Source organism: Salvelinus namaycush, chromosome 23 (genome assembly GCF_016432855.1).
Source record: "Salvelinus namaycush isolate Seneca chromosome 23, SaNama_1.0, whole genome shotgun sequence".
NCBI classification, from domain to species: Eukaryota; Metazoa; Chordata; class Actinopteri; order Salmoniformes; family Salmonidae; genus Salvelinus; species Salvelinus namaycush.
This window is the reverse complement of record NC_052329.1, coordinates 10,807,989-10,834,766: the sequence shown is the minus strand read 5'-3', so window position 1 is coordinate 10,834,766 and position 26,778 is coordinate 10,807,989. Positions and strand designations below refer to the sequence as shown.

At 44.5% G+C, this 26,778-nt stretch overlaps 1 protein-coding gene across 1 annotated transcript in view; it reads right to left on the bottom strand.

The window, feature by feature from the left end:
- Positions 1 to 11,786: 11,786 nt before the first annotated feature.
- LOC120018962 (calsyntenin-2-like) overlaps positions 11,787 to 26,778 on the bottom strand; it is a 96,429-nt gene continuing 81,437 nt past the window's right edge. The window contains exons 6-7 of the mRNA XM_038962171.1: positions 15,599 to 15,807; positions 11,787 to 11,944 (exon numbers count right to left, since the gene is read on the bottom strand). Coding sequence (XP_038818099.1) covers positions 11,787 to 11,944; positions 15,599 to 15,807 — 367 coding nt within the window. The remainder of the gene's footprint in view (positions 11,945 to 15,598; positions 15,808 to 26,778) is intronic.

Below are 26,778 nucleotides of genomic sequence, written 5' to 3'. Positions count from 1 at the left end.
TTACTCTGTCCTCTCTCCCTCTTTACTCTGTCCTCTCTCCCTCTTTACCCTGTCCTCTCTCCATCCTTACCCTGTCCTCTCTCCCTCCTTACTCTGTCCTCTCTCCCTCTTTACTCTGTCCTCTCTCCCTCTTTACTCTGTCCTCTCTCCCTCTTTACTCTGTCCTCTCTCCCTCTTTACCCTGTCCTCTCTCCCTCCTTACCCTGTCCTCTCTCCCTCTTTACCCTGTCCTCTCTCCCTCTTTACTCTGTCCTCTCTCCCTCTTTACCCTGTCCTCTCTCCCTCTTTACTCTGTCCTCTCTCCCTCTTTACCCTGTCCTCTCTCCCTCTTTACCCTGTCCTCTCTCCCTCCTTACTCTGTCCTCTCTCCCTCCTTACCCTGTCCTCTCTCCCTCTTTACTCTGTCCTCTCTCCCTCCTTACTCTGTCCTCTCTCCCTCTTTACTCTGTCCTCTCTCCCTCCTTATCCTGTCCTCTCTCCCTCTTTATCCTGTCCTCTCTCCCTCTTTATCCTGTCCTCTCTCCCTCTTTATCCTGTCCTCTCTAGCTCTTTATCCTGTCCTCTCTCCCTCTTTATCCTGTCCTCTCTCCCTCTTTATCCTGTCCTCTCTAGCTCTTTATCCTGTCCTCTCTAGCTCTTTTCTCTCCTCTCTTATCCTCTCCTTTTTACCCCTCTACCTCCATCCACTCAGCTCCCATCCGTATTTCTATTTTAGAGAGCACTTTCCTTCTCTCTATCTCCTCCTTCATACCTCTCTTCCTCCCTCACTCTCTCTCTCTCCATCTCATATTTCATATCTCTCTGCCTCCCTTGCTCTCTCACTGCCTTTAAGCCTCCATGTTAAAGCTTTCCTGTCACTGGTGATGTTCTTTTAAAAAGTGTCCTCTTTTTGTTCTTTAGTGGAGGAGTTGCTCTTAGAATTGGCTGCATGACAAAAAGCTATCGATGGGAAACTTGTTGCTACAGGAGAGTTGGGCCCTGGAATCCAAACCAAGTAAAATACAGAAGTAAAAAGAGATAATGTTTTAGCACTCAAAACACTGAGTGAAACCTTCAGAGACAATGAGCTTCTCTTAAGTAAAACATGAACACCTGATTCACAGATTCAATTCTTTACATCCTGTACAGTCTTTGTTGATACCACTTGAGTCAAAAGATCTTAACATTATAAAGGTATTATCCAGGTTCTGGTATGCTTAGATCTTATTGTTCAAACCCTCTCTTAAAAGTTGAAGTAAAAAGCTGTACTATGACAAAATAGTGTCTTGCTACAGAACCTTCCCTTGTCTGCAAATTACAAGCACAGGTCACATTGGGGTCATACAGTATGCTAACAGAATGTGTAATTTAACCTATTAAACACAAAAACTAAGTTTCAAGTGTGAATTAGGCAGGTCTGATACTGACAAAGAAAAGGAAGTTATTGCCTACTTCACTAATATTTTATTTTTGCTAATAAAAGTACTTGCAATAGTTAGTGACACCTCTACATGGCAGACAACTCATTCAAAACTAAAAACACTACTTAGATTTGATTTTAGTACAACTACCACCAAGATGCTTCAAAAAATAGTTAAATGACTTGTTGAACTAGATGTAGTTCACTACTCCCCAACATTGGTAATTATCCTCTATCAGGCTAACCTTGGAGCACCACTTCACCAGAAACTCCAATCTCAACTCGGAACAAACTCCAATCTACACTGGGGGTGAAATTCTGGGAATGTAATCACTCTCAGAGGTGTGTGTGTGTGTGTCAAAGAGAAAGTGTGTGTGTGAGTGTGTGCATGTGATTGCTGGTGTGTATGTGTGCCCCTGTGGATCTTATCTACACTTCTTTACATCACCTACCTGTTTTTCAAAAGCCCTTCTTCACCTTGACAGAAAGAGGTGAACCTATACCACTGTTCCCCTCTCTCATCCATCATTTCTCAATCAGTCCATCTCTGAGACAGGCTAGTGGGCTAATCTCCAGCCCGCCTAGCTACTCACTAGACTCCATGATCACTTGGCTACGCATGCCTCTCCCTAATGTCAATATGTCTTGTCCATTGCTGTTTTGGTTAGTGTTTATTGTCTTATTTCACTGTAGAGCCTCCAGCTCTGCTCAATATACCTTAGCTAACCCTTTTGTTCCACCTCCCACACATGCGGTGACCTCACCTGGTTTAAATGGTCTCTAGAGACAATACCACTCTCATCGTCACTCAATGCCTAGGTTTACCTCCACTGTATTCACATCCTACCATACTCGTCTGTACATTATGCCTTGAATCTATTCTTCCGTTCCCAGAAACCTGCTCCTTTTACTCTCTGTTCCGAACGCACTAGATGACTAGTTCTTATAGACTTTAGCCGTACCCTTATCCTACTCCTCCTCTGTTCCTCTGGTGATGTAGAGGTTAATCCAGGCCCTGCAGTGCCTAGCTCCACTCCCATTCCCCAGGCGCACTCATTTGTTGACTTCTAGAATTGTAAAAGCCTTGGTTTCATGCATGTTAACATTAGAAGCCTTCTCCCTAAGTTTGTTTTATTCACTGCTTTAGCACACTCTGCCAACCCGGATGTCCTAGCCGTTTCTGAATCCTGGATTAGGATTGCAGAGTTGCAATCTACTGCATAGATAGCCTGCAGAGTCCTGTCATACTATCCAGGTCTGTGCCCAAACAATTTGAGATTCTACTTTTTTTAAATTCACCTTTCCAGAAACACGTCTTTCACCGTTGCAGCTTGCTATAGACCACCTTCTGCCCCCAGCTGTGCCCTGGACACCATATGTGAATTGATTGCCCCCCCATCTATTTTCAGAGCTCGTGCTGCTAGGTGACCTAAACTGGGACATGCTTAACACCCCGGCTGTCCTACAATCTAAACTAGATGCCCTCAATCTCACACAATTGATCAATGAACCTACCAGGTACAACCCCAAATTTGTAAACACGGGCAGCCTCATAGATATCCTCCTAACCAACCTGCCCTCCAAATACACCTCTGCTGTCTTCAACCAGGATCTCAGCGATCACTGCCTCATTGCCTGTGTCTGTAATGGGTCTGCGGTGAAACGACCACCCCTCATCACTGTTAAAAACTCCCTAAAACACTTCAGCGAGTAGGCCTTTCTAATCTACCTGACCCGGGTATCCTGGAAGGATATTGACCTCATTCCATCAGTAGAGGATGCCTGGTTATTCTTTAAAAGTGCTTTCCTCACCATCTTAAATAAACATTCCCCATTCAAAAAATGTAGAACCAGGAACAGATATAGCCCTTGGTTCACTCCAGACCTGACCGCCCTTGAACAGCACAAAAACATCATGTGGCGTACTGCATTAGCATCGAATAGCCCCAGCGATTTGCAACTTTTCAGGGAAGTTAGAAACCAATATACACATGCAGTTAGGAAAGCAAAGGCTAGCTTTTTCAAACAGAAATTTGCATCCTGTGGCACAAACTCCAAAAAGTTCTGGGACACTGTAAAGTCCATGGAGTATAAGATCACCTCCTCCCAGCTGTCCACTGCAGAGAGGCTAGGAAACACTGTCACCACTGACAAATCCCCGATAATTGAGAATTTCAATAAGCATTTTTCTACGGCTGGCCATGCTTTCCACCTCAGCAACTTGCCCAAGCCTCCTCATTTCTCCTTCACCCAAATCCAGATAGCCGATGTTCTGAAAGAGCTGCAAAATCTGGACACCTACAAATCAGCCTGGCTAGACAATCTGGACCCTCTCTTTCTAAAATGATCCGCCGCAATTGTTGCAACTCCTATTACTAGCCTGTTCAACCTCTCTTTCGTATCGTCTGAGATCCCTAAAGATTGGAAAGCTGCCGCTGTCATCCCCCTCTTCAAAGGGGGAGACACTCTAGACCCAAACTGCTACAGACCTATATCTATCCTACCCTACCTTTCTAAGGTCTTCGAAAGCCAAGTTAACAAACAGATCACCGACCATTTCAAATCCCACCATACCTTCTCCGCTATGCAATTTGGTTTCCGAGCTGGTCATGGGTGCACCTCAGCCACGCTCAAGGTCCTAAACGATAGCATAACCGCCATCGATAAGAGACAATACTGTGCAGCTGCATTCATCGACCAGGCCAAGGCTTTCGACTCTGTCAATCACCACATACATATCGGCAGACTCAACAGCCTTGGTTTCTCAAATGACTGCCTCGCTTGGTTCACCAACTACTTCACAGACAGAGTTCAGTGTGTCAAATCGGAGGGTCTGTTGTCCGGGCCTCTGGCAGTCTCTATGGGGGTGCCACAGGGTTCAATTCTCGTGCCGACTCTTTTCTCTGTATACATCAATGATGACGCTCTTGCTGCTGGTGATTCTCTGATCCACCTCTACGCAGACAACACCATTCTGTATACTTCTGGCCCTTCTTTGGACACTGTGTTAACTAACCTCCAGACGAGCTTCAATGCCATACAACTCTCCTTCCGTGGCCTCCAACTGCTCTTAAATGCAAGTAAAACTAAATGCATGCTCTTCAACCGATCGCTGCCCGCACCTGCCCGCCCGTCCAGCATCACTACTCTGGACGGTTCTGACTTAGAATATGTGGACAACTACAAATACCTAGGTGAATGGGTAGATTGTAAACTATCCTTCCAAACTGACATTAAGCATCTCCAATTCAAAATTGAATCCAGAATCGGCTTCCTATTCGCAACGAAGCATCCTTCACTCTTGCTGCCAAAAATACCCTCATAAAACTGACTATCCTGCCAATCCTTGACTTCGGCGATGTCATTTACAAAATAGCCTCAAACACTCTACTCAGCAAATTGGATGCAGTCTATCACAGTGCCATCCGTTTTGACACCAAAGCCCCATATACTACCCACTACTGTGACCTGTATGCTCTCATTGGCTGGCCCTCGCTTCATATTCATAGCCAAACCCACTGGCTCCAGGTCATCTATACGTCTTTGCTAGGTAAAGCCCCGCCTTATCTCAGCTCACTGGTCACCATAGCAGCACCCACTCGTAGCACGCGCTCCAGCAGGTATATTTCACTGGTCACCCCCAAAGCCAATTCCTCCTTTGGCCGCCTTTCCTTCCAGTGCTGCCAATGACTGGAACGAATTGCAAAAATCTCTGAAGCTGGAGACTCATATCTCCCTCTCCAACTTTAAGCATCAGCTGTCAGAGCAGCTCACAGATCATTGCACCTGTACATAGCCTATCTGTATTTAGCCCATCCAACTACCTCATCCCCATACAGTTTTTTTGTTTGTTGCTCCTTTACACCCCAGTATCTCTACTTGCACATTCATATTCTGCACATATATCACTCCAGTGTTTAATTGCTAAATTGTAATTATTTCACCACTATGGCCTATTTAATGCCTTACCTCCCTTACCTCATTTGCACACACTGTATATAGACTTTTCTATTGTGTTATTGACTGTATGTTTGTTTATTCCATGTGTGACTCTGTGTTGTTGTTTGTGTCGCACTGCTTGCTTTATCTTGGCCAGGTCGCAGTTGTAAATGAGAACTTGTTCTCAACTAGCCTACCTGGTTAAATAAAGGTGAAATAAAAAAAATAAAAAATAAAAAATCTAACAGACAGCCCTTGTCTTCCTTCAGTGTGTCCTCACACTACTAGAGGATAGAGAGAGTTGAATTGAGAGGAGAGTTGATAAGAGGCCAGAGAGTGTGCGGTGTCTGTGAGAACTACAGAGCCATATCAGAGAGCGACAGAGAGTGTGGCCGTAACTACATATGAGGACACCGAGGACACTGACACCTCTCTCATTTTTTTATATACAGTACCAGTCAAAAGTTTGGACACACCTACTCATTCAAGGGTTTTTCTTTATTTTTTACTATTTTCTACATTGTAGAATAATGGTGAAGACATGAAAAGTATGAATATGGAGTATGAATATACATATGGAATCATGTAGTAACCAAAAAAGTGTTAAACAAATTAAAATATATTTGAGATTCTTCAACGTAGCCACCCTTTGCCTTGATGACAGCTTTTCACACTCTTGGAATTCTCTCAACCAGCTTCACCTGGAATGCTTTTCAAACAGTCTTGAAGGAGATCCCACATATGCTGAGCACTTGCTGGCTGCTTCACTCCAACTCATCCCAAACCATCTCAATTAGGTTGAGGTCGGGTCATCTGATACAGCACTCCATCACTCTCCTCAGTCAAATAGCCCTTATACAGCCTGGAGGTGTGTTTCGCGTCATTGTCCTGTTGAAAAACAAATGATAGTCCAACTAAGTGCAAACCAGATGGGATGGCTAATCTCTGCAGAATGCTGTGGCAGCCATGCTGGTTAAGTGTGCCTTGAATTCTAAATAAATCACAGACATCACCAGCAAAGCACCCCCACACCATCACACCTCCTCCTCCTTGTTTCACGGTGGGAACCACACATGCGGAGATCATCCGTTCACCTACTTTGCGTTTCACAAAGACACAGCGGTTGGAACAAAAAATCTCGCATTTGGACTCATCAGACCAAAGGACAGATTTCCACCAGTCTAATGTCCATTGCTCATGTTTCTTGGCCCAAGCAAGTCTCTTCTTCTTATTGGTGTCCTTTAGTAGTGGTTTCTTTGCAGCAATTTGACCATGAAGGCCTGATTCACGCAGTCTCCTCTGAACAGTTGATGTTGAGATGTGTCTGTTACTTCAACTCTGTGAAGCATTTATTTGGGCTTAAATATATTTTGATATGTTTAACACTTTTTTGTTTACCACATTATTCCTTGTGTGTTATTTTATTGTTTTTACATCTTCACTAATTTTCTATAATGTAGAAAATTGTAAAAATAAAGAAAACCCCTTGAATGAGTAGGTGTGTCCAAACCTTTGACTGGTACTGTATATATGTACAGCATTTTGTACACAATATAGAATATCAGTTACGGGTCAACATCTAACTATTGCTCCCAGCATTGATCAAAGCCCCGAACGCTTACCTTCTTGATCTGACTGAGTTCTAATCGCGTCTGCCTCTCTGAACGAATGGAATCATGAACAGTGACTTGTTTCTTATGTTCACCTGCGTCCCTGGGATTTGGTTTTTAGCAGCACATTCACCACTTTCTCAGGGCCTGAGATGTGAAACGAACTACCCTAGCTCGCAGTGGGCTTAAGTAAACAACTTGAGATGCTGATGACAGTGTGTTTGTGAGATTCCGGACAAAAGGTCATTTTAAAACCGTCCCACGATTCCTGCCGTGGATACAGACATCCCCCAAACAAACAAAAAGCGACTCTCTGAGAATGTGTGCACGGATGGTAAGTAGTCGCTTATAGATATGTCAGTGGCTAGCTGACGGTAAATCAAATCAAAGTTTGTTGGTCGTGTACACAGATTTGCAGATGTTATCGCAGGTGCAGCGAAATGCTTGTGTTATCTAGCTAGCTCCAACAATTCAGTAATACCTAGCAATACAAAACAATACACACAATACAACAAAAACACAATAAATAATAATAATACATATGAGAACAAGCAGTATCAGAAGGACAGTCTGGAATATAAATATATAGAGAAAATCTGTACTAATTTTATCAAACAAAAAATATATATATTTTTCAACATGCACATGACGTATTTTCCCTATAGGTCTATATTAAAATGCAAACATACAGTTCTAAAAATGTTGTACGTTTTCATTTCGTTGAAAGATGCTACATGTCAGTGTGATCCATTAATCACATTTCCCCCCTTTCAGGGGTATACTGTAACATAACCACTGTATAGCTAATAGGCTAGGTGTTTGTAGATCGACTGAGGTGAATGAACATACAAGTCATTTTTGCTTGTTTTTGCTTTTCTACAGCCCTAAGAGAGAGAGAGAAAGAGTGTGAGAAAGAGAGAGACAGAGACAGTGAGAGAGAGAAAGAGAGAGAAAGAGTGTGAGAAAGAGAGAGACAGAGACAGTGAGAGAGAGAGAAAGAGTGTGAGAGAGAGACAGAGACAGTGAGAGAGAGAGAGAAAGAGTGTGAGAAAGAGAGAGACAGAGACAGTGAGAGAGAGAAAGAGAGAGAAAGAGTGTGAGAAAGAGAGACAGAGACAGTGAGAGAGAGAGAGAGAGAGAGAGAGAGAGAAAGAGTGTGAGAAAGAGAGAGACAGAGACAGTGAGAGAGAGAGAGTGTGAGAAAGAGAGAGACAGAGACAGTGAGAGAGAGAGAGAGAAAGAGTGTGAGAGAGAGACAGACAGAGAGAGAGAGAGAGAGAGAGTGTGAGAAAGAGAGAGACAGAGACAGTGAGAGAGAGAGAGAGAGAGAGAGAGAGAGAGAGAGAGAGAAAGAGTGTGAGAAAGAGAGAGACAGAGACAGTGAGAGAGAGAGTGTGAGAAAGAGAGAGACAGAGACAGTGAGAGAGAGAGAGAAAGAGTGTGAGAGAGAGAGAGAGAGAGAGAGAGTGTGAGAAAGAGAGAGACAGAGACAGTGAGAGAGAGGGGGAAAAGACAGAGAAAGAAAGAGAAAGAAAAAGAGAGGAAAAGAGCCAGACACTTCACACCGCAGTGTCAGAAGAGAGGAAGGAAGGAGGAGGAAGGGATAAGAAGAAGAAGAGTCAAGTCATTTATTTCTTCCTTTCCTTCTTCCCCTTGTTTTAATGAATTATCTTCCTCCTCTTATCAGGTCCAGTGCCCAAGGCCAGCCTTCCAATCTGATTGGCTTTAAGAGGTTTGTGAAACAGCTTGCCAGACAATAGTTTTCCCATTCTCAGGAAGAGAAAATGCCTCTCAGACTTCCTTCTGAGCTAAGATGCTTGGTCTAGACTTAACTTTGATTTCTACATTATTTCCACCCAGTTCCTTACAGTCAAAAGTTACACTGAAATACACCCAAAGCAAACATTTCAAATCCTACAATGAAAAGAAATCAACCAACATAAATATCCTAATTTTCCCTTCCATGTTATTATCATTGCTGAAAACATCCTTTGCAGAGGGGGCACAAATATGAACACCCATCGCCTTGATTTGACCCGTAGGGTCAGGTTTCATTCTGGGGTGAAGAGGGCAGAATCACCATGGCTGATGGGGAAGTGTGCAGCAAAGCTTAGAACAGACAGCCTCTACAACAAATGATGAGGATAAACCAAGGGTTATGGCTGAGTATGCAGATGTGTTTTTGGTGTGTATCTGCAATATGACAATCTGCTGTCAGTGGTGCCTGTGGTGTCTGGGACATCTATCAGTGGTGCCTGTTGTGTCTGGGACATCTATCAGTGGTGCCTGTGGTGTCTGGGACATCTATCAGTGGTGCCTGTGGTGTCTGGGACATCTATCAGTGGTGCCTGTGGTGTCTGGGACATCTATCAGTGGTGCCTGTGGTGTCTGGGACATCTATCAGTGGTGCCTGTGGTGTCTGGGACATCTATCAGTGGTGCCTGTGGTGTCCGGGACATCTATCAGTGGTGCCTGTGGTGTCTGGGACATCTATCAGTGGTGCCTGCGGTGTCTGGGACATCTATCAGTGGTGCCTGTGGTGTCTGGGACATCTATCAGTGGTTTACAGGGACTAGAACATGTGCCATTATGGGGACGGACGGACGGAAGGACAGACAGAAAGGGGCATGGTAATGATGAAAACGTTCAGATGTGCGTAGACACAGAAAAATAGCTTGTACTCTATCTCACACAGTCACCTGCAGAGGACGTTCTCTTCTCTCTCACACACAAATACAGCCGTACTCACACGCACGCAGGGTCACACGGCCTATTTATGGATGATAACTAGATGTTAGTGACCCACGTTAAGCATTACTGTTTCTGTGACTGACTGGAGAGGGAGGGAGGTGGGGGGATGGAGAGATGGACTAGGAGAGGAGTGAAAACAGCCGCTGTAATAGAAAACAGAAGTGGTTGTCTGGAGAGAGAGAGAGAGAGAGAGTGTGTGTGTGTGTGTGTGTGTGTGTGTGTGTGTGTGTGTGTGTGTGTGTGTGTGTGTGTGTGTGTGTGTGTGTGTGTGTGTGTGTGTGTGTGTGTGTGTGTGTGTGTGTGTGTGTGTGTGTGTGTTTTCCCGACTGCTCCAACTCAGAGAGATCTACCAGGACAGCAAGAATGAGAGGGGGAGAGCAAGTGGAAACGAGGGGATGTTTAAAAAGTTCAGATTGTGCTTTAGGCTGGCAGTACTTCCTCCTCCTCCCTCTTCACCACAATCTTTCTTTCATTCTCTCCATCTTTTTCTCTCTCTCAATCACTCTCTCTCTTCTCCTCTCTTAACCCTTTTTAGTTCCAGGTAAACCCCTCTGTGCAAAGGGTTCTACATGGAACCCAAAAGAGTTCTACCTGGAACCAAAAAGGGTTCTTCAAAGGGTTATCTTTCAGAGACAGCCAAAGAACCCTTTTAGGTTCTAGATAGTGTAACGGATGTGAAATGGCTAGCTAGTTAGCGGGTACGCGCTAATAGCGTTTCAATCGGTTACGTCACTTGCTCTGAGACTTGAATTAGGGTTTCCCCTTGCTCTGCAAGGGCAGTGGCCTTTGTGGAGCGATGGGTAACGACGCCTCGTGGGTGACTGTTGTTGATGTGTGCAGAGGGTCCCTGGTTTGCGCCCGAGGTCAGGGCGAGGGGGACGTACTAAAGTTATGCTGTTACATTGATGCTGTTGACCCGGATCACTGGTTGCTGCGGAAAAGGAGGAGGTCGAAAGGGGGGTGAGTGTAACGGATGTGAAATGGCTAGCGGGTACGCGCTAATAGCGTTTCAATCGGTTACGTCACTTGCTCTGAGACTTGAAGTAGGGTTTCCCCTTGCACTGCAAGGGCCGCGGCTTTTGTGGAGCGATGGGTAACGACGCTTCGTGGGTGACTGTTGTTGATGTGTGCAGAGGGTCCCTGGTTCGCGCCCGTGTCGGGGAGAGGGGACGGTCTAAAGTTATACTGTTACAATAGCACCTTTTTCTCTAAGAGTGCAGGAGACTGGTGATACGACATGTCCTTTGAAAATTCCTGACCATGACATTTTCCACCCCCCTTGTCTCTTACACTGCCTAGAGGGATCAGTGTCCACTCACAGAGGGGAGTGAGGGGGGCGAAGCTTCTTCCTATAATGAAACGTTTAAAATCCTAATTTGTGAAATACAAAATGTAAACTGTTTTCAAAGTGAGGATTAACTGTGAGCCGTGGGAGAGCGGCTAATGTCACCCTGCACAACATAAGCCCTGGCCTCCCTCTGTGTGTGTGTGTGTGTGTGTGTGTGTGTGTGTGTGTGTGTGTGTGTGTGTGTGTGTGTGTGTGTGTGTGTGTGTGTGTGTGTGTGTGTGTGTGTGTGTGTGTGTGTGTGTGTGTGTGTGTGTGTGTGTGTGTGTGTGTGTGTGTGTGTGTGTGTGTTCTTAGATGTTCGGATTCCTGTTTATACTTGTGAGTGGAGTCCCAATGAACACTGTGAACAGTTGTTGCTGTATTTCTGTAGCCTGACTTGTGATATTCCTGTCTTGTGATATTCCTTTTGTGATATTCCTGTCTTGTGATATTCCTTTTGTGATGTTCCTGTCTTGTGATGTTCTTGAACAGGTGTTAAGAGCTGTATCAGCTGGGTTGATTACAGCAGCTATTTGACGGGGGGGGGGGGGGGGGGGGGGAAGAGTAAGAGAGAGAGAGAGACAGAGAGAGAGAGAGAGACAGAGAGAGAGACAGAGAGACACTTAAATATACTTCAAAAGACAGAGACACTGATCGCTGACAGATTTTAAGCAAACTGAATCAAAGGCATTAGGCGAGACACAGAAAGACAGTGAGACAGACCCCTAGGTACACCACCCACGGCTCAGCCTTCTTAAAACTAATCACCTTGCCAGCCAGGTTTGCAGACAGGTTTAACGTCGATGTGTACCGCCACGCTCTCTGTGGATCTCTTCTGTCCACAGTCGAAGGCTGTGACCAGGACCTCATACTGTTGCTGCTTATCAAAGCTCAGCTTCTCTGTGTTCCTGATGTTACCTACGGAGGACAGGAAAGAGGTCAGAGGTCAGCTTCTCTGTGTTCCTGATGTTACCTACGGAGGACAGGGAAGAGGTCAGAGGTCAGCTTCTCCGTGTTCCTGATGTTACCTACGGAGGACAGGAGAGGTCAGAGGTCAGCTTCTCCGTGTTCCTGATGTTACCTACGGAGGACAGGAGAGGTCAGAGGTCAGCTTCTCTGTGTTCCTGATGTTACCTACGGAGGACAGGGAAGAGGTCAGAGGTCAGCTTCTCTGTGTTCCTGATGTTACCTACGGAGGACAGGAAAGAGGTCAGAGGTCAGCTTCTCTGTGTTCCTGGTATTACCTATGGAGGACAGTAGAGGTCAGAAGTTATGGAAGGTCACAATCAATAGGCTACTGTCCATCACATGAACTGAATAAGAAATGTCACAACCATTGCTGTCACCAGGACACAGCATGTCTATGTGAGTGTGTACTTGTGAGTGTGTGCGCACATGTGTGTGTGTGTGTGTGGGGGAGGGGGATAATACTGCATGTGTGTATGTGTATTTACAGCCTTGCTTAGTATTGTCAGGGTAGACAAGTCTAGACAGCACAATGTCTAAGCGTTTAGCCTGACATTGGTAAATAGAATGTGTTCACAACCCTCAGTCTCAGTTTAGTGGTCACACTCGGCAGAAAGCATGGAGGGAGCTGTTGCAGTCCTAATGTGCTGCTTAATATTTGATAAGGTGGACTTCAGGCCGATGAGAACAGGGCTGAATCAAACAGGGACGGAACATAACAGGCCGTTAAGCGTGTGATGAATGTAGAATGCCATTAATTGTCCTCTAATGCTTGTTTTCAGCTATGTCAACATGTAAGTTGATGTTATAATTGAAGGAGGGGGAATAGGCATCTCTGTCAGGTGGAAAGCACTCTGCATTATTGTGTGTGTGTGTGTGTGTGTGTGTGTGTGTGTGTGTGTGTGTGTGTGTGTGTGTGTGTGTGTGTGTGTGTGTGTGTGTGTGTGTGTGTGTGTGTGTGTGTGTGTGTGTGTGTGTGTCTGACAGGTGGACACAGTGAAATGGGATGAGGCTGTAGAACACTTGCGTCAGGATGTTGTATTGAAAGTGGCTGATATTGCGTTGATTCGATCCCAATTCGCACAGTAGAGGGAAGTGTTAACTAAAGGGGAAAACTAGGAAGTTGAGTGAAGTTCAATATCGTGCTCCTCTGCGTGGGCTGATATTTCTTCTGCGTGGCAGTCCCGGGGATCTGAACGCCCTTGTGCAGCTTAGAGGGACATTGCTAGTGACCATCTCTCCTTCTTGCTCTTAATCCAAAATGGAGGGAAGGTGGCTTTCACAGACTCCAGTCGCACTGCTTTCCATAGTCTTCTCAGTGTCTGGGTTGTGACTGGCCCTTGGCATGGTCGTTTAGAGTCAAAATGCAGAGTGAGTGGTGCATGGGGCCTGGCCAGAGTGTCCTGTATGTCTGAGAGGATCACTATGTCATTACCCACAGAGAGAGAACCTGAGTGGCTTATTACAACAGCTCAGAGAGAGAGATTGTCCTCTGATGCTTGTTTTCAGCTATGTCAACTTGTTAACAGTTGTTAATTGGGAAAGCAGTACTGTACCTGTTGTTGTGTTCTGCATTCTCATCCCATTTCACTATGTGTCGCCTCATCTGTCAGACACACACACACACGCACACACACACACAATAACGCAGAGTGCTTTCCGCCTGACAGAGATGCCTATTCCCCCGTCTTCAATTATAACATCACTTACACGTACGTGTCAGCAGCCAAAATGCTCTCTCGGCTGACAACTGTGCAAAGCTAATAAAAGACATTTCTACACCTGAGCGTTTTCCAATGACAGAGGACAGTCTCTCTATCCTCCTCCTCATCTCTGTCCTAGTCCTCTATCGTCCTCTTCTCTGTCCTCGTCTTCTCTCTCTATCCTCCTCATCTCTGTCCTAGTCCTCTATCGTCCTCTTCTCTGTCCTCGTCTTCTCTCTCTATCCTCCTCCTCTCTGTCCTCGGCTTCACTCTCTATCATCCTCCTCTCTGTCCTCGTCTTCTCTCTCTATCCTCCTCCTCTTCTCTGTCCTCGTCTTCTTTCTCTATCCTCCTCCTTTCTGTCCTCGTCTTTTCTCTCTATCCTCCTCCTTTCTGTCCTCGGCTTCACTCTCTATCCTCCTCCTCTCTGTCCTCGGCTTCACTCTCTATCATCCTCCTCTCTGTCCTCGTTTTCTCCTTCTATCCTCCTCCTCTCTGTCCTCGTCTTCTCTCTCTACCGTCCTCCTCTCTGTCCTCGTCTTCTCTCTCTACTGTCCTCCTCTCTGTCCTCGTCTTCTCCCTCTATCCTCCTCCTCTCTGTCCTAGTCTTCTCCCTCTATCCTCATCTTATCCCTCTATCCTCCTCCTCTCTGTACTCGTCTTCACTCTCTACCGTCCTCCTCTCTGTCCTCATCTTCTCTCGCTATCCTCCTCCTCTCTGTCCTCGTCTTCTCTCTCTATCCTCCTCCTCTCTGTCCTCGTCTTCTCTCTCTATTGTCCTCCTCTCTGTCCTCGTCTTCTCTCTCTACCGTCCTCCCCTCTGTCCTCATCTTCTCTCTCTATCCTCCTCCTCTCTGTCCCCGTATTCTCTCTATCCTCCTCTCTGTCCTCATCTTCTCTCTCTATCCTCCTCCTCTCTGTCCTCGTCTTCTCTCTCTATCATCCTCCTCTCTGTCCTTGTCTTCTCTCTCTATCCTCCTCGTCTCTGTCCTCGTCTTCTCTCTCTACCGTCCTCCTCTCTGTCCTCATCTTCTCTCTCTATCCTCCTCCTCTCTCAGCAGGTTTTCTTTCTACATTTCTCTTTGATATCCTTCAGTCCATTATTTCTCTCTGTTTTGTTTTTCTCTTTTCTATCGGTCTCTTGTTCTGCCCTAATACCACCTCCTCTCTCTCTCTCTCTCTCTCTCTCTGAGCTGTTGTAATAAGCCACTCAGGTTCTCTCTCTGTGGGTAATGACATAGTGATCCTCTCAGACATACAGGACACTCTGGCCAGGCCCCATGCACCACTCACTCTGCATTTTGACTCTAAACGACCATGCCAAGGGCCAGTCACAACCCAGACACTGAGAAGACTATGGAAAGCAGTGCGACTGGAGTCTGTGAAAGCCACCTTCCCTCCATTTTGACTAAGAGCAAGAAGGAGAGGACATGACAGTAGGCAGTAAATCTGTGTGTGCTTGTGATCGGATTTGAGGAGAGTGACAGTGGGCGACATTGTCCCTGATGTCTGTGGCCACAGAAAGCATCCTGTATATCAGGGAGGGACATCTGTCAAAGTGTTTACTTGTGTGTGTGTGTGTGTGTGTGTGTGTGTGTGTGTGTGTGTGTGTGTGTGTGTGTGTGTGTGTGTGTGTGTGTGTGTGTGTGTGTGCATGCGCTTGTGTGTGTGTGCTTGTGTGTGTATGTGTGTGCACAGGCTTGTGTGTGTGTTTGTGTGTGTGCGCATGCGCTTGTGTGTGTTTGCATGTGTGTGTATATGTGTGCACAGGCTTGTGTGTGTGTGTGTGTGTGTGTGTGTGTATGAGCTTGTGTGTGTGTGCATGTGTGTGTATGTGTATGCACAGGCTTGTGTGTGTCCATGTGTGTGTGTGGTCATGATGTGGTCCAAAGCATTTACTAACCATTGCGGTCGATGGCGAAGGGTGTGTTTGAGGTGTTTATCTGGTAGTTACAGATCTGGCTGTACTGTGGAGAACAGTCCTGGTCTGTAGCCTCCACCTGCAGTATGTTGTCATAGATCTTCCCCTCTGTCACTGCCGCGTGGTACTGGGCCTCCCGGAACACTGGAGAGAACTCATTCACATCATTCACCTGGATGTGTACCACCGCCCTGCGGACAGCCGGGGGAGACAGAGAGGGAGAAAGGAGGCAAAGGTCAAGGCAGGATAAAGTTTTTTAAAACTCTGGTTAGAGTGGAAACTAGTAATTCAAGGGATACCATGCAGGGTTTCCCAGCAAGGTATTGGGGTTCCCTTCACCGCAGTAACTCTACTCTCAGCACATCTGATTTAGTTGATCATCAAGACCATTGGTTAGTTCAATCGGGTGTGCTGGTGGTGGAATAGAACATATGGAATGGCTGGGGGACCCAAGGACTGGGTTGGGAAATACTGCAAAAAGCAGAAAGAGCCGGTTGGTTGAGGCTTCTTTTATATGTTGTTGTGGTTAAGGTGAGGGATTGTGCCTGAATTCCGTTGACAAGATTTACTTGAGATTTACTTGGGCTCCCGAGTGGTTCAGCAGTCTAAGGCACTGCATCTCAGTGCTAGAGGCGTCACTACAGATACCCTGGTTTGAATCCAGGCTGTATCACATCCGGCCGTGATTGGGAGTCCTATAGGGCGGCGCACAATTGGCCCAGCTTCGTCCGGATTTGGCCGGTGTAGGCCGTCATTGTAAATAAATATTTGTTCTTAACTGACTTGCCTAGTTAAATAAAGTACTTTTTTAAAACCCTTTTTCTCCCCAATTTCATGGTGTCCAATTGGTAGTTGCAGTCTTGTCTCATCACTGCAACTCCCGTATGGACTGGGGAGAGGCGAAGGTTGAGAGCTGTGCATCCTCCGAAACACAACCCAACCAAGCCACACTGCTTCTTGACACAATGCCCACTTAACCCAGAAGCCAACCGCACCAATGTGTCGGAGGAACCACTGTATACCTGGCAACCGTGTCAGCGTGCACCGCACCCGGCCCGCCACAGGAGTCGCTAGTGCGATATGGGACAAGGACATCCCTGCCGGTCAAATCCTCCCCTAACCCGGACGACACTGGGCCAATTGTGCGCTGCCCCATGGGTCCCCCAGTCGCGACAGAGCCTGGACTCGAACCCAGAATCTCTAGTGGCACAGCTAGCACTGTGATACAGTGCCCTAGACCACTGCCCCTCGGGAGGCCGTTAACCCAATGATACCAGGGTAATCTAATGCCTTCTGAGGAATAACCCTCTGGCTAGTTAACCCAATGATACCAGGATAAAATACTTCTACTCATCAATTTGAGTAATCATTTATAAATATTGTACCATATCAGAGTCACCCCACATTTATTAAATTACTTATCAGATTTACCTTGAATTGTGCTTAATTAAATATTAACCCACAATGTGTTAATCGATACTTTTCCTCTGGTCATGTAGAATAAGTCAACTGATTGCATAATACATTTATGTATTTATTGATTGGCAAGAGGGTGATGGATTAAGGTCACAAAAATGAAATTTGCTGAGCTTGAAAAAAATAACAACAATACCCCAGTGAGCTGTGTGAGAAGAGCTGGGTTATTGTTTAGGATTAAGATAATGCCAATCATAATAACACTGAAGTTATCCTCTTCGAGTCAGTTCCAAAGCCCTGTCAGACATCTGCCGGGCCAGTGATTCCACATGGACAACAACAGGAGACAGCAGGAGGCCAGGGTTGGGGAGTAACGGTTTACATGTAATCCGTTACATACAAGGGATTACAAAAAAAACAGTAACTGTAATCCGTTACATTACCATCAAAAATATTGTACTCAGATTACAGATACTTTTGAAAAACTAGATGATTACTTCGAGGATTACTTTTAAATTCAGAAAGGATGTTTGCGAGAAAAAAAATCTTTGACACTTCTCTGTTTTCTCCACCTGAGTGAGTCTGACCGCAACTCAGAGACCACTATGATGACAAACCGAATATGTTTGATAGATCGCTGGAAAAGAGCAGGAACAGGCTTTTGTAGGCTACAGTTCAAGCTATGTCTTCCAATGGTGCGACTGCTGTCGGCATCCAAAGATGATCCAACTTGAATAAACACTTTGAGGTGAAGATGACAGCAATGGTGAAGTCTACGGGGATACGGATTTCACTTATTATTGATATCTACATAACGCATTGATGTGAATCACACTGCTGCTCTCTTATTTAGCTATTTGCGCCTTACGAATTGTGGTTGTTGTGGACGGCTGTTCACAAATCTACATGTGTATTTGAATCCAATAATGATTGAATTCATGAAGTTTAAGCTGCCTATCAATCATTGTTTTTGAAACCAGTGGACAGCCAGTGAAAAATGTGCTCTTGCAACAACTGCATAGTGTGGATCCCAGCATATGGAGTAAAATTGGGACTTTTATTGCTCAATCTAATTCATGCTGACAATTTTTTTTCCATAGGCCTAATGTACACATGCTCAAACTTGTACACTTTTGATAGACTTGTAGTTGCCACATCCATTGTAGTTGCTACATCCATTTTTGGACTCATAAATTATACATACATACATATATATACATAAAAGCTGAGTTTTACTCAGCTTTTTTTACCAAAACAGAGGCGGGGCGACCGTAGCCTAGTGGTTAGAGCATTGGACTAGTAACCGAAAGGTTGCAAGTTTGAATCCCTGAGCTGACAAGGTACAAATCTGTTGTTCTGCCCCTGAACAAGGCAGTTAACCCACTGTTCCTAGGCCGTCATTGAAAATAAGAATTTGTTCTTAACTGACTTGCCTAGTTAAATAAAGGTAAAATAAAAAATGTTTCATCTGTGGATTTTCCCTTTAAACAGCTGCATATTATCAAAGTGTCACCAACAAAAAGGTAAACAATAGGCCTATAACAAATGCAGCATATGGCATTCATTTTTAAAATGTAAATAGCACTTCTCAGTAGTGTTCAAAGCATGCCATTCCATGAGCGCAGCATTTATTTTTCAACTGGAATCAATGAGCCCAATCAGTCCTCCATGACAACAAATACATAAACAACAGATTAGGGCTGGTTAATAAATCCTTAGTTTTGGAGTTATGCTCAGGTAAAACAATTTGTCTTATCTATACTTCCATATTTCCAAGTCCTATTCTTGAAGATCAAGGCGTATAACATTTACTGGAATGACTGGAATTCTGATAAACTTCTTGTTTTTAATGTAAATATATAATTGAATCGTATTATTATATGTAGTAGAAAGCGATGGGTTAGAAGAAGCCTACATAACCAACCCATAAAGTAAAATGTAACATCATATATGGCCAACTATATAAACTTTAACATTGATTTATCCTGCAATAGATGTTGTTAAATTGGTAACATACATTTTTGTCTTCTTCTAATGCCTAATAATCTAAAAGTAATGGAATGTAATCAGATTACGTTACTGAGTTTGGGTAATCCAAAAGTTACGTTACTGATTACAATTTTTAACAGGTAACTAATAACTGTAACGGATTGCATTTAGAAAGTAACCTACCCAACCCTGATCATAGCCTACGGACACTTTGTTTCTTTCCATCTGAACACACACAAACATTTGCAAGTCTACACCCCCCAAATATAGACAGAACACACACACACACCTACGTGCACAATTATGCATACACACACACAAAACAACCATTATAAATCAGACATCAACTGTGCTAACGGTAATGCTAAGTGCTATCCCCAGCAGTAACAGTGCCACAGCCAGACAGGGTAATGCTAAGTGCTAGCCCCAGCAGTAACAGTGCCACAGCCAAACAGGGTAATGCTAAGTGCTAGCCCCAGCAGTAACAGTGCCACAGCCAAACAGGGTAATGCTAAGTGCTAGCCCCAGCAGTAACAGTGCCACAGCCAAACAGGGTAATGCTAAGTGCTAGCCCCAGCAGTAACAGTGCCACAGCCAAACAGGGTAATGCTAAGTGCTAGCCCCAGCAGTAACAGTGCCACAGCCAGACAGGGTAATGCTAAGTGCTAGCCCCAGCAATAACAGTGCCACAGCCAGACAGGGTAATGCTGAGTGCTAGCCCCAGCAGTAACAGTGCCACAGCCAAACAGGGTAATGCTGAGTGCTAGCCCCAGCAGTAACAGTGCCACAGCCAGACAGGGTAATGCTAAGTGCTAGCCCCAGCAGTAACAGTGCTACAGCCAGACAGGGTAATGCTAAGTGCTAGCCCCAGCAGTAACAGTGCCACAGCCAGACAGGGCATCTTGTTCTGTCATATTAATGTGTCTCTCTCATAAGCATCTCCCCCTCCTTCCCCAGACACCCCCTCTGGATGAGGGCAAACATATGTTACACACCACTGGGGATCGGAGGGGAGTAGAGGAGGGAGAAAGGGAGGGATGGTTGATGGGATAAGGGTGTGGTGGAGGGAGGGAGGGATAGAGGGGGAGTGGCACAGGCACACATCTGGCTGAAAGCAGACACCTGGCTTCCTTTCCCTCTACAGTGTCAGTGAGGGTTATGAGAGAGAGAGAGACAGAGACAGAGTGAGAAAGACAGAGAGAGAGAGGGAGAACGAGAGAGAGAGAGAGAGAGAAAGAGAGAGAGAGAGTGTGTGTGTGTGCATGTGTGTGTGCGTGCATTGGGCACGGTGCCAGACCAGCTCCAGCCTCAAGCCATCCCTCTGCTCCCTGGGTACAACACAACATAACACAGAGTTGATGAAGAAAGATCCAGAATAGACAAGGGGCCTAAAAAGACTAAACTGGATCCAAATGACCAAGGGGTGCAGAAAATCTCACAACACCAAAAGAGTCTGTATTACGAATTAAGACAGAACCCAATGGGGTCTTGTAGGCAACATGACAATATAGAGACCAATCCATTCCAGTCCAAAGGAAGGTGTATCTACAGTTGAAGTCAGAAGTTGACACACACCTTAGTCAAATGGTCCCGTGTGGCTCAGTTGGTAGAGCATGGCGCTTGCAACGCCAGGGTTGTGGGTTCAATTCCCACAGGGGGACCAGGGTTCAATTCCCACGGGGGGACCAGGATGAATATGTATGAACTTTCCAATTTGTAAGTCGCTCTGGATAAGAGCGTCTGCTAAATGACTTAAATGTAAATGTATTTAAACTCAGTTTTCCACAGTTCCTGACATTTAATCCTAGTAAAAATTCCATGTCTTAGGTCAGTTAGGATCACCACTTTATTTTAAGAATGTGAAATGTCAGAATAGTAGTAGAGAGAATTATTTATTTCAGCTTTTTATTTCTTTCATCACGTTCCCAGTGGGTCAGAAGTTTACATACACTCAATTAGTATTTGGTAGCATTGCCTTTAAATTGTTTAACTTGGGTCAAACGTTTCGGGTAGCCTTCCACAAGCTTCCCACAAAAAGTTGGGTGAATTTTGGCCCATTCCTCCTGACAGAGCTGGTGTAACTAAGTCAGGTTTGTAGGCCTCCTTGCTCGCACACACTTTTTCAGTTCTGCCCACAAATGTTCTATAGGATTGAGGTCAGGGCTTTGTGATGGCCACTCCAATACCTTGACTTTGTTGTCTTTAAGCCATTTTGCCACAACTTTGGAAGTATGCTTGGGGGTCATTGTCCATTTGGAAGACCCATTTGCAACCAAGCTTTAACTTCCTGACTGATGTCTTGAGATGATGCCATCTATTTTGTGAAGTGCACCAGTCCCTCCTGCAGCAAAGCACCCCCACAACATGATGCTGCCACCCCCATGCTTCAAGTTTGGGGTGGTGTTCTTCGGCTTGCAAGCCTCCCCTTTTTCCTCCAAACATAACGATGTTGGGCATTTTCACTCCCCGTCAACAGACCCCTTACAATTAATTGTAATCTACATAATAATTAACATTTCCTAAATAATGGACATTTTTGTCGGGGTTGATTCATACTTTTTTCGTTAGGGCAAATCAAGTCTGAAATTTCAATATGGAAACTGGAACTTTTTAAAATTGATAAAATGTAGATTTTTTTGTCATTGCCCTACACAAAATACCCCATAATGTAAAAATGGAATTCAAATGAAAAGCTGAAATGTCTTGAGTCAATAAGTATTCAACCCATTTGTTATGGCAAGCCTAAATAAGTTCAGGAGTAAAAATGTGCTTAACAAGTCACATAATAAGTTGCATGAACTCACTCTGGGTGCAATGAGTGTTTGACATGATTTTTGAATGACTATCTCATCTCTGTACCCCACACATACAATTATCTGTAAGGTCCCTCAGTCGAGCAGTGAATTTCAAACACAGATTCAACCACAAAGACCAGGGAGGTTTTCCAATGTGTCACAAAGGGCACTTAAAAAAAAGAAGAAGCAGACATTGAAAATCCCTTTGAGCATGGTGAATTTATTAATTACACTTTGGATGGTGTATCAATACACCCAGTCACGACAAAGACACTGGTGTCCTTCCTAGCTCAGGTGTCCTTCCTAGCTCAGAGAGGAAGGAAACCGCTCAGTGATTTCCCCATGAGGCAAAAACAGTTATGGAGTTTAATGTCTGTGATAGGAGAAAACTGAGGATGGATCAACAGCATTGTAGTTACTCCACAATACTAACCTAACTGACTGAGCAAAAAGAAGGAAGCCTGTACAGAATACAACTATTCCAAAACATGCCTCCTGTTTGCAACACGGCACTAAAGTAATACTGAAATGTATTCTTTGTCCCGAATACAAAGTGCTATGTTTGTGGTAAATCCTATACAACACATTACTGAGTACTACTCTTCATATTTTCAAGCATATTGGTGGCTGCATCATGTTATGGGAATGCTTGCAATCGTTAAGGCCTGGGGAGTTTTTCAGGATAAAAAAATAAACTGAATGGAGCTAAGCACAGGCAAATCTTAGAGGAAAACCTGGTTCAGTCTGCTTTCCACCAGACACTGGGAGATTAATTCACCTTTCAGCAGGACAATAACCTAAAACACAAGGCCAAATCTACACTGGAGTTGCGTACCAAAAAGACAGTGAATGTTCCTGAGTGGCCGAGTTACAGTTTTGACTTAAATCTACTTGAATATATACGGTAAGACCTGAAAATGGTTTCATAGCAATGATCAACAACCAATTTGACAGAGCTTCAAGAATTTTGAAAAGAATAATGGGAAAATGATGCGCAATCCAGGTGTGGAAAGCTCTTAGAGATTTACCCAAAAAGACTCATAGCTGTAATCACTGCCAAAGATGCTTCTATAAAATATTGACTCAGGGGTGTGAATATCTATGTAAATGAGGTATTTCTGTATTTAATTTTCAATAAATAGGCATAACTTTCTCAAAACATGTTTCCATGCATTGAATTCAGGCTGTAACAACAAAATTGACAGTCTCTATGGGGGTGCCACAAGGTTCAATTCTCGGGCCAACTCTTTTCTCTGTATACATCAATGATGTCGCTCTTGCTGCTGGTGATTCTCTGATCCACCTCTATGCAGACGACACCATTCTGTATACTTCTGGCCCTTCTTTGGACACTGTGTTAACTAACCTCCAGATGAGCTTCAATGCCATACAACTCTCCTTCCGTGGCCTCCAACTGCTCTTAAATGCAAGTAAAACTAAATGCATGCTCTTCAACCGATCGCTGCCCGCACCTGCCCGCCCGTCCAGCATCACTACTCTGGACGGTTCTGACTTAGAATATGTGGACAATTACAAATACCTAGGTGTCTGGTTAGACGGTAAACTCTCCTTCCAGACTCACATTAAGCATCTCCAATCCAAAATTAAATCCAGAATTGGCTTCCTATTTCGCAACAAAGCATCCTTCACTCATGCTGCCAAACATACCCTCGTAAAACTGACTATCCTGACGATTCTTGACTTCGGTGATGTAATTTACAAAATAGCCTCCAACACTCTACTCAGCAAATTGGATGCCGTCTATCACAGGTCCATCCGTTTTGTCACCAAAGCCCATATACTACCCATCACTGCGACCTGTATGCACTCGTTGGCTGCTCCTCGCTTCATATTCGTCGCCAAACCCACTGGCTCCAGGTCATCTATACGTCTTTGCTAGGTAAAGCCCCGCCTTATCTCAGCTCACTGGTCACCATAGCAGCACCCACTCGTAGCACGCGCTCCAGCAGGTATATTTCACTGGTCAACCCCAAAGCCAATTCCCCCTTTGGCCGCCTTTCCTTCCAGTTCTCTGCTGCCAATGGCTGGAACAAATTGCAAAAACTGCAAAAATTGCAAAGAATTGCAAAAATCTCTGAAGCTGGAGACTCATATCTCCCTCACTAACTTTAAGCACCAGCTGTCAGAGCAGCTCACATATCACTGCACTGTACATAGCCCATCTGTAAGTAGCCCATCCAACTACCTCATCCCCATACTGATGTTTTTTTTTCTCCTTTGCACCCCAGTATCTCTACTTGCACATTCATATTCTGCACATCTATCACTCCCGTGTTTAATTGCTATATTGTAATTATTTCGCCACTATGGCCTATTTATTGCCTTACCTCCCTTATCTTACCTCATTTGCACACACTGTATATATACTTTTCTATTGTGTTATTGACTGTATGTTTGTTTATTCCATGTGTAACTCTGTGTTGTTGTCTGTGTCACACTGCTTTGCTTTATCTTGGCCAGGTCGCAGTTGTAAATGAGAACTTGTTCTCAACTAGCCTACCTGGTTAAATAAAGGTGAAATTAAGAAAAAAAGAAAGAAAAAAGAAGTGGACTAAGTCAAGGGGTATGAATACTTTCTGAAGGCACTGGATATCACAATGCATCATGAAAGCTTTTGCTAATGAGTGACAGCTCTTGGCTCACATCCTCTTCGCTTGTGTGTAAGTGTGTGTGCGTGTGTCGGTATGTGTACAGTATGTATGTATGTATGTGTGTGTGTGTGTGCATGTATTTACATTTACATTTTTAGTCATTTAGCAGACGCTCTTATCCAGAGCGACTTACAGTAGAGTGCATACATTTTATTACATTTTACATACTGAGACAAGGATATCCCTACCGGCCAAACCCTCCCTAACCCGGACGACGCTATGCCAATTGTGCGTCGCCCCACGGACCTCCCGGTTGCGGCCGGCTGCGACAGAGCCTGGGCGCGAACCCAGCCCAGCCTAGGTGCGAACCCAGAGACTCTGGTGGCGCAGCTAGCACTGCGATGCAGTGCCCTAGACCACTGCGCCACCCGGGAGGTGGCATGTATATGTCTGTATGTGTGTGTGCATGTGTGTGTGTGAGTGAGTATTCATCTGTGTATGTGTGTGTGTGTGTGTGTGTGTGTGTGTGTGTGTGTGTGTGTGTGTGTGTGTGTGTGTGTGTGTGTGTGTGTGTGTGTGTGTGTGTGTGTGTGTGTGTGTGTCGATCCTTTCAGTTGCGGGGAGGTGCTGCCATCCGTTGAGATAATTAGTCATTCCCAAACCTCCGGCGCAGGGAGGTGAGGAACACACGGCCTTCCCAGAATCACAAGTGACAAGTTTAATAACCGCCTCACGACAACCACCGCACAGGCAGAAACATGGCGGCTTTAGAATGAGTTGAGGTCAGGGGTTAACATCCTAGATGAGCTGCTACTACCGTCACTGACCGGGGCATTAAACCTCCTCCAACACTTAATCCATGTAATAAATCTAGCACTCACTGCAGATGGGGAGAGATGGGGAAGTTAAAGGATGTGACACATTCACACAGGAAGTGAGAGAAGTACAAATAAATTATGACATCTAGAAATACTTTGTGTCTGGGTACACACATTTGCCATGAATGTGGTGGTGCTGTGATTCAGAACTAATCATGCATTTGCATAATTCTTTCATTAGGATTTTAAAAAGCAGTAAATTGAAAACATTTCATCACACATGGTTAAAATGGACAAAAAAGGTTTAAAATAGATTTTCAGAATAAAGTGCTCTGATTCAGAATTATTGTTCAGTGGGACAATCCATCTGTGTGACTCAGTGGTAGTCAACGGTGATAAGAAGTGATGGAAAAAGTACCCAATTGTCATACTTGAGTAAAAGTAATAGAAATGTGAAAGTCAAAGTCACCCAGTAAAATACTTGAGTAAAAGTCTAAAAGTACTTGGTTTGAAATATACTTAAGTATCAAAAGTACATGTAATTGCTCAAATATACTTAAGTATCAAAAGTAAAAGTAAAAGTATAAATACTTTAAAATTCCTTATATTAAGTAAGTCAGACTGCACCATTTTCTTGTTTTTTAATTTACGGATAGCCAGGAGCTATCTCCAACACTCAGACATAATTTACAAATGAAGAATTTGTGTTTAGTGAGTCCGCCAGATCAAAGACAGTAGGGATGACAAGGGATGTTGTCTTGATAAGTGTGTGAATTGGAGAATTTTCCTGTCCTGCCAAGCATTCAAAATGTAGTGAGTGCTTTTGGGTGTCAGGGAAAACCTATGGAGTAAAAAGTACAATATTTTATTTAGGAATGTAGAAGTAAAAGTAAAAGTTGTCAAAAATAGTAAGGTAAAGTACAGATATCCCAAAAATATTTATTTTTTTACACCACTGGTGATAAGCCATATTTTTTGCCATACTGATTTGAGTTAAAGAACTTACATACAATACAGAATAACTGTAATGAACATGAGGAAGACAGAGAGCTGGTTTCAACAGGACCATAGGAGGAGGCAGGTAGCTGGGTCCAGGGGCAGGCAAAAGGTCATACACGGTAGGTCCAAAAATGGCAACAGTACAGGCAGGGAATAGGCAAAAGGTGTTGTGAATGAGGCAGGCAAAAACTATCATACACGTGAGGAGAGCAGGAAGGGAAAAACAGAGCTCCAAAAAAGTGTGTCTCAAAACAAACAATACCTCACAGTGATGGGGTGCAAGGAACTGAACTAAATAGTGTGGGATAATGACATGCAGGTGTGTGAACAGGTGATTAGAATTCAGGTGGTTGGGATCTGGAGAGAGAGCTGGAAAGTGGGCTGCGTTCCGGGGATCTAAGTGTTTGGGAGTGTGAGTTGGACGCAGACGTTACAATAACATCTGAGATACAGTACATAAAATGTGAGTTACAATACACCAATGATAAATTGGTAATGTAACCGAGTCGTTCTGGGTGATACTCATTGTTATC